The 7,836-nt window shown below is 34.6% G+C and overlaps 1 protein-coding gene across 1 annotated transcript; it reads left to right on the forward strand.

The window, feature by feature from the left end:
* Positions 1–2,979: 2,979 nt before the first annotated feature.
* LOC121367089 (trafficking protein particle complex subunit 3-like) lies at positions 2,980–3,461 on the forward strand (the record flags this gene model as incomplete). Its single annotated transcript, XM_041491254.1, has 2 exons — positions 2,980–3,098; positions 3,314–3,461. Coding segments are annotated over 2 exons (267 nt in total), but the record flags the coding sequence as incomplete, so codon positions are not given.
* Positions 3,462–7,836: the final 4,375 nt, after the last annotated feature.

Raw genomic sequence — 7,836 nt, forward strand, 5'->3', positions numbered from 1 at the left:
AGTTTATTGTTGTAAATACTTACCCATCCTTCAGGATTGACTTCAAGATTTGTAGTAGATGATCTGATACCTTAGAACGAGGAAGATATGTAGTTGTGTAGTTTGCAACAATTCTATAGGTTTTACAAACCTAAAAGTCCCGATAAATGTAAAGATTCCTTTTGAACAGTACATAATCTTGATAACTCCAGTCCTAACCACAAATAACTGAGATATAGCCCAGTAACCGATTTGGAACGCCAAGTAAGCGAGAACCATGATGAACAGCAGGTGGAGCTCGTTGTAAAACACTAGCCTATTAGCTAGTGAATACATTAATGTCACTGATTTTATAATAATCTTTTAAAATAACTGAGAAATAAATCAGTAATGACAAGTAATGTCAAATAATTCTAAGGTTGTAGTAGTCATTTCTTATATATTAAGTAAAGTGATAAATGAACAGGTGCATAAATGACAGTTTAACAAAGAACAGCTGGGACTACATGTATGATTTCATGGATGGGTGGACTATGAGATGAGGAAGGGTGGTACATCATTGTCGCAGCTTCTGTTTCCAAAAGCACTGTATCAAACAAATGATACATCACCTTTTTTCTCCTTTAGGTGTTGAACTCCAATTAAAAGAATAAATACAACAATCTATACGGGGTGGTTGCTTTGCCTGTGTAAATTTCAAAAAGGGGTCACGTCCAAATATACCAACAAACGTTCACTGACATTATCACGAGCAACATGTGTCCAAGTATAAGTTTTGTTGGAGGAAGGTTAGCTAAAAAAAGATTAGCATTGTCATACTAACTTGTACAGCAATCATACCAGTATCATCTTGAAGATATAGTTGAAATACATACTGTACTTCAATAAGGGTACATTTGCTTCACTTGGTAACCTTTTCCTCACATTTAGGGCATTTGCTTCCTGCCTTAAGGTAAGTATTAGTTTGATTCTGCTTTTATAGTTTTGCTAAAGCATATGGTGCCTCTCGAGACACTTGGAACAACAGAGTTTTTACAATCTCTTCAATGCATTTAGCAGATATTCCAACTGGTTGGACATCACAACGATATCTATTAGGGATTTCAGTTGAGGTGAGAATATCACTGAGTTTTTGTGAAGGATGAGAAGAATGACGAGTGTATTCACGTAAGTTGCAAAGGGAATCTTGGTTAACAGAAGATTTGAAGGAGCAACCAAAGTCGTAGTGTTTTTTTAAGAGACAACACATCAGAATCAGTCTCTGGAAGCACGAGCATGAGATTCCTTCTCCTTTGGGGCAATTTACTAATAACTGAACAATTGAAATTTCATCTCCATAGGGTGTTCTTACAGTAGTAAGAACAAGCATGCACATTATTTAAATAGATATATTGTCCAGGTTGAAGATTTGATACCCGAACTGCTAATGCATTTATGATAATGACATCATAAACATCATTTGCATATTTATTTGCTAATGTTTCGTCTGTTATAGGAACCGTTCCTTTTACATGAAAATTGTGCCATAAATTTAAGTGATGATTTGGTACCATCACAAACAGATAAGCACATTGATTTCTCTGCTACAATTGGAAGAACAGACACTAAATGCCATAACCATGTCAAAACGATCACCAGGTTGCACATTAATTAGCTTACACAATGATTTCCCTGATGTGTATTTAGCGACCATTGTTTAAGTTTCGTTACTATACTTTTGTCAAACTCTGTGAGTGATGCATTAGAAGAGCTCTTGTTATGGTTGTAAAGATTGGTCAGAAGAGAGCCATTAAAAACATGAAAAGATGAGAAATGAAAAACAACAGCTTGTGGAGATTCATTGAAAGTATTAACTTTCACATCGAACGTAAGAGAACCTATATCTCCTACCCTTTGAATATTAGGTAATCCATCTAGAGTTTTATGAAAGCGGTCCACGTTGATACCATCTTCAGGTTGACTCGGATCAACTACCACAATGATGTACAAAAATCCGTGCCTCATAGATTGATAACAAGGTTTAAAGAATTTGACTACTCCTGCTATATTGGTCTTTAATCCAACCACAACATCTTTAATTAGAACATACTGATAGCTAGGACAAACAACAGAGGGTTTTTTTGTCCTGTATCATTTTTGAGAGGACTTTTGGTGTCCGCATATGATGATGATGGTTTTTCAAATGAGGAAGAGCTTTGTTTTGTCTCTTCTCTTTTTGAAAACAAAGATGAAGCATAACGTTTTTTTTTGACTGTAACTGTCTATAAACCCAACGATTTATGAGAATACAAGACAAATTACGACAGTCCATTAGTGCAGTCAAGTGAGATAACACAATCTTCACTCTAGTCTCTAAATCCATATTTCTACTAACTTTTGCTCCATAGATATACATGTTAGTATTAGATGGTTTTTATGCATGGAAAATCTTTAGCAGATTCTCCTTTAAATGATACTCGTACCTTCACGTCGGGGGGGGGGTTTTGAACATCTTTTAAGAGAACAATGACGTCTTTTAAATCACCACTTGTAGGCGTATGACCAAATGGTATCCCCAGTACACACGTATGATTAAGATCACTGTTTTCATTGCATTCCTCGCACATTTTTTTTTCCATCCTGTGGTAATTTGGACAAAAATCCTTCAGATATTCGTTTTTATGGACTAGGTCCACGTAAAGACGTTCATTAACTTGAATAGGCTTAGTTGTCCAAAGACTCTCATGAGCAGGACCTACAATCTAGAACTAGAAAAAATTGAGCCCGCCATATTTTTTTATTAAAGAAGGTGGATAGTAACTTATTATTTTTAAGCCACGCCCTACTGCTTATATTGTTAGTTTTTTTTTCTAATCGTATTTTTAATAAAATTGTTATATTCTTCAATTAATAGACAATATGGTCCCCGCCAATTGGGCAGCAGAGCTCAATTAGAGAGTCGTAAAGTTAATGTGGTAAGTCTAATAAATAATTCTTCATATTTTAACCTCTTTGCTACAGATGGGAGCTGTTCACTTAACATATGGTGCATTAGTAGCACAACTTGTAAGAGATTATGAAAATGATGAAGAAATTAATAAGCAGTTAGACAAATGTAAACCTATTTTAATTGATCGTTAGTAATTAAGTTTGATTGTTTATATAGGGGCTATAACATAGTGTTTAGACAATTGAAGATTTTCTGCTAGATCACCTGATGTGTTGGTCGATGTTACGACCTTAAACTACAGCAGATATCCTAACAAAGTATGGTAGATAGCATAGAATATATATCAATATTTGTTTTTTTTTATATAGCAAGGATTTAAGACATACATTTTGGAATTTGTTCCAGTAATAGCAAATTGGAATCCAAAGGCGATGAATTTTCACTTATTTTAGAGACTAATCCTCTCACAGACTTTGTTGAACTTCCTGACGATCAGTCCTCAATTATTATACTCGAATATAATTTTGTTGTAATTAGAGGAGCACTAGAAATGGTACTTATACAAAATAATGTATTTAATTTTGAATGTAGTATTATTAGGTTCATTGGACGTTGATGTTTGGTTTGTACAAGTGACACGTTGAAAGAGAAGATGATACAACAGAAATTAGAATGTAAAACTAAATAAAAGAATTAGAAGATGCTGTTTCCTGCAAAAAATAGGAGAAGACTAAATGACAATAGTTAATACTGTGTGTTTACAATGGGGAATAAAATTAAATAGTACCTCACGTGACAACACGTCACCAATTTCAAATTGAACTTCAAATTTGAACTGGCACTTAAAAGCCACACTTCTTCCAATCTGTAACTCCCCTTGTCTTCTTTTTGTTTCTCGTTCTTGTTAGGTAAATATATGAAGTTGTTAATATGGCGTGTTGTAACGTTGAAGAGGCCAGTAGATGTTTTGGGCAGTCCCCCATGTTGAGCAACAGCCCTTACCAAAACGAAAAGATGTGGTCCTCCATTGTTTCCATCTACGCCCATCTGAAAGTTCTCCTGGTAAAAAGTTTTTAAAAAAAGAAAAAGATTTTTAGAAGTGGAAGATATGCCAGTATCCCCTCCAGCTAACACGAAAAACAACTTGTGTCACAATTTTTTTTACAAGCGGCTCCACCCCTTTATACTGGTATTTCTTGAAGAAATAAGAAAATTTCGATACTTACATTCTCTTTTGTAGATAAATTAGTAGCTAGTATTGAGGCTGATTGAAGAGGCTCCCACGTCGTAAACTATATCAATGAGTCACAAGGAAGTCACATGACGTACCTGTCTCATCTCCGACTGCTCATGGTAAAGACCAGCCTTTATTCACATTGAAACAAGTGACAATGGTTTGTCAACGAATGATGAAAGAACGTGAAGAGTTAGTACGAGAGGAGTATGACACAAGTCTTATCAGCTAATTTGGCAGGTATCATTATATAATGGTAGTTTGATGATATTATGATCATCTTTTTATTTTCAGAACAATATGATGCATTTGTTAAAATTTAGTCATGATCAAGTAGAAAGAAGATTGACAGAGTCTACATTTAGTTGTAAGTATCAAGAAAAATTTTTTTAGCAGAAATATATATTCTTTTATATTTTATTTTTAGACGTTTCATAGTTTTGATACTAGGTTCAGTCTATTGTCTCATATATCACTAACTAACTGCCTGTATAATTCAAGACTCGTTTCTCGTATTTGTCACTATAACTATAACTATTATGACACATTATTTAAAAATAATATTATTGAAAAACTTAATTATTACGTTACATTTAACGACACGCGTCAACAAATTTAATATTCATCGACTATAGTAAATTCATAGGTATTTCCTTTATATAACGAGATAGTAACGAAGGATCATTTTCATTTTGAAAATAGGAAGATATTGGCTCTGCTCAGAGAATGGCTACAGATTTCACACTTTTTGGTGAGCGTCGTTGGTTATTCAGCTCATGGAGCTACATATCAATACTAGTACTGCAGGAATAGGAAAGTCGTGTCTCTGTAGTCGGTTGCGTTACAGTGGAGTCGATGACTACGTTGCAGATCACCATCCTTGTTAGCTCTGCACGAATTTGAAAGTCAAGTTGTAAGCACGGAACCTTTCTTTATTGGGGACCACATCAGTGACATATCCTGGATTAAAGGCAGGATATAGTAGTGACATATGAAGTAGTTGACTCACACTCTGTTTACTCACGATGAAACCTCTCACCCTTTTCACCTTTAAAGAAGCTATTAAATCATCGTACTATGCTACAAGAGCTCTTGATCTCCTGATTCTTCACGTAAGATAAGTTATTATGCCGAGATGCTATTGGTTTTCCAGATAAATATACTTGCCTGCCTTATCCATCCAATGTTAACAGGTTACCTCGAGGATTTATTATAGCAGTAGATATTTCAATGGAAGGTATGGAGTTGAAACGTCAGTTAACAGCAGTAGAACAATTGCTTATGAATGAAAAAGCAGACAGTAGTTATTGCAGCTACTAAAAGAGACTGTTACAATGAGCTTTCATTACGTGAGACTTACTGAATGGGCTACTAAACGAAATTACCTATTATTGAGACTTCAGCTAAAGATAATGTTAACGTACAAGATGCTTTCCGTCTTGTTGCATCACGAGTTCTCAGAAAGCCAAATACCTGACACATGTATGGATTATGCTTCTGCCACAGAGTTACCAGTTTGACTTTGAGGTCAAAAGCTAAAAAAGAATTCAAGGAATATTTTGTCAAAACGTATTCAGTTTCATCTACTGTTAGTTTAGAGACGATTGAAAAAAATACCAGAATATAAAAAAGTCCTTGAATGACGGAAAATTTACCACAGATGAGATTTTGGCACAACACCTGTTAGAAGTTACGAAACACCGAAATAAGTAGCTATCCCGGAGTAGAAGACAACCCCGAATATGAGAATTGATATCTTGAGAGTTTATTGATAGTCTAATAGACTTTGTAGCACACCAGAAGACGTTATACATGTAAGTTGATTTACACATATTTTCTTATTAACACTAACATGCCTTAATTACTATTTGTTGGTTTAACTACAAATGATTGAACGTAGATATGACCTCTGTCAGGATATAGTTGCATTATAAACATGTGTTGTTGACAAGTCAAAACCCCTTCTAATTAATAGCATAATGTAAACAGATCTTTTTCCTAAATATGATTGTTGTTTTGTCTTGTTAGTCTCTATACAAACATTGTTCATCACCACTTGCCAAAAATTGATAATAGTTTGTATCTTTTCATATTTACATACTGAGAATAACACGAGATGTTGATATATGATATCTCGTTTTATAAGAGTGGTGTATTACCTTTAGAAAGATCAACAACATCACGTTAGTAGATTAAACTTTAAAAAATTATCAATCAAATTCTAATACATTTAAATTTAAAAAACAAACTGTTTTACCAAGTAGCTATGAATGCCAGCTTATCACACCACCGGAATAATGAGGAATTACCCATCATTGAGTCCTAGGAAATGTTTCTATATTCTTTGTAGTAACCTTATTGTAGTTGTATATGTATTGCTTGTGTAGAGGACATCATGTCTATAGCATATGAAAACATCAGCTTTTTTGTTAATCAATAAATGTTAAATGTTGTTCTTGCTAATAATATCAGATATCGTAGAGTAGTACTCACAACTAAATTTAATCAATTTACTAACAGTTTTCATAGCCTCACAATTATATACCATATATGGTCATAATTAAGGCTCTAACCTCTCCTTCACATCCTTTATAAAATTTCAACCCACGCCTCTTTTTCCTTGTTGTACTTCTTTCCTCTTTAAAGTCATGTGTCATAGCTTTTCCTTTTATAATTTTACAGGATATGACTTCCTTTGTTACTGAAGAAGCTGTGTATTGTGAACAATGAAACCTTTCCTTCTTCTATATCAACTACATTTCATCCAGATACAACTTCTACAGAATTAGAGGCCACGGAGACATCTCTATTACAATGAATATGAACAACCCCCTTCTCCTATGAAGAATTATGTTAAACTTGAACGAACGATAATGATATCAGTTCATCGTCATGCATTGAACAAGAAGAGATTCAACAAGTTGAAGTAGATATGATTAAGAATACAGAGGAAGAGAAGAAAAAAGCAGTACTGTTCCTACAAACCAACCGTTGAAACAAGCATCAGAAATTGAAGAAATTTATGATAATCAGGAACCAATGATTCCTCATGTGGCCTCTTTAATTCCTCCTTCAGAACAAGATATTGATCATTTAAAAACAATGTCCAATGAAAGAAGTGCAAAACTTCTAAAAAAGCAAATTTCAGGAGAGAAAGTGACCATTGAAGAGTTTGTTAAAAATGACCTTACCAAAAACACTGGCAACGAAGGTGAAGGTGTAGTACCTACGTCCAAATCAGCCTCCAATAAAAAACACATTCACACACCACCCCCTTGTGTGCGTGCTTCAACTAAAATCCCTCTCCATTAATTTCTCCTAAACAAAAGAAAAGAGATTATTCTGATACCAACTACAAGAACATAAGCAAAATAAATCAATTGAAATATCTTTCACCTTTACCTGTGATACTTTCACCTGAATTCCTCCACCTGGAACACCTGAAACAGAGTCCCTTCCCAAAGGGGACTCCCCTATAAAACCTAAAAACCGACTATTCCAAAGAAACCGTAAAGTCTTCAGTTCCATTATGACAAATCCTAATCCTATGACACCTGGAACACCACCATTGAAGGAGAACTCCTTCCTTTACAGTTCCTATTACCCCCTCTAAAACCACCTACTCCTGTGCTCCCATTCAACCCATCGAACCGCGTGGGACTCCCCTTTAAAGCAGCTTCTCCTAGACACCATT

Source organism: Gigantopelta aegis, unplaced genomic scaffold (assembly GCF_016097555.1).
Source record: "Gigantopelta aegis isolate Gae_Host unplaced genomic scaffold, Gae_host_genome ctg8941_pilon_pilon, whole genome shotgun sequence".
Classification (NCBI taxonomy): domain Eukaryota; kingdom Metazoa; phylum Mollusca; class Gastropoda; order Neomphalida; family Peltospiridae; genus Gigantopelta; species Gigantopelta aegis.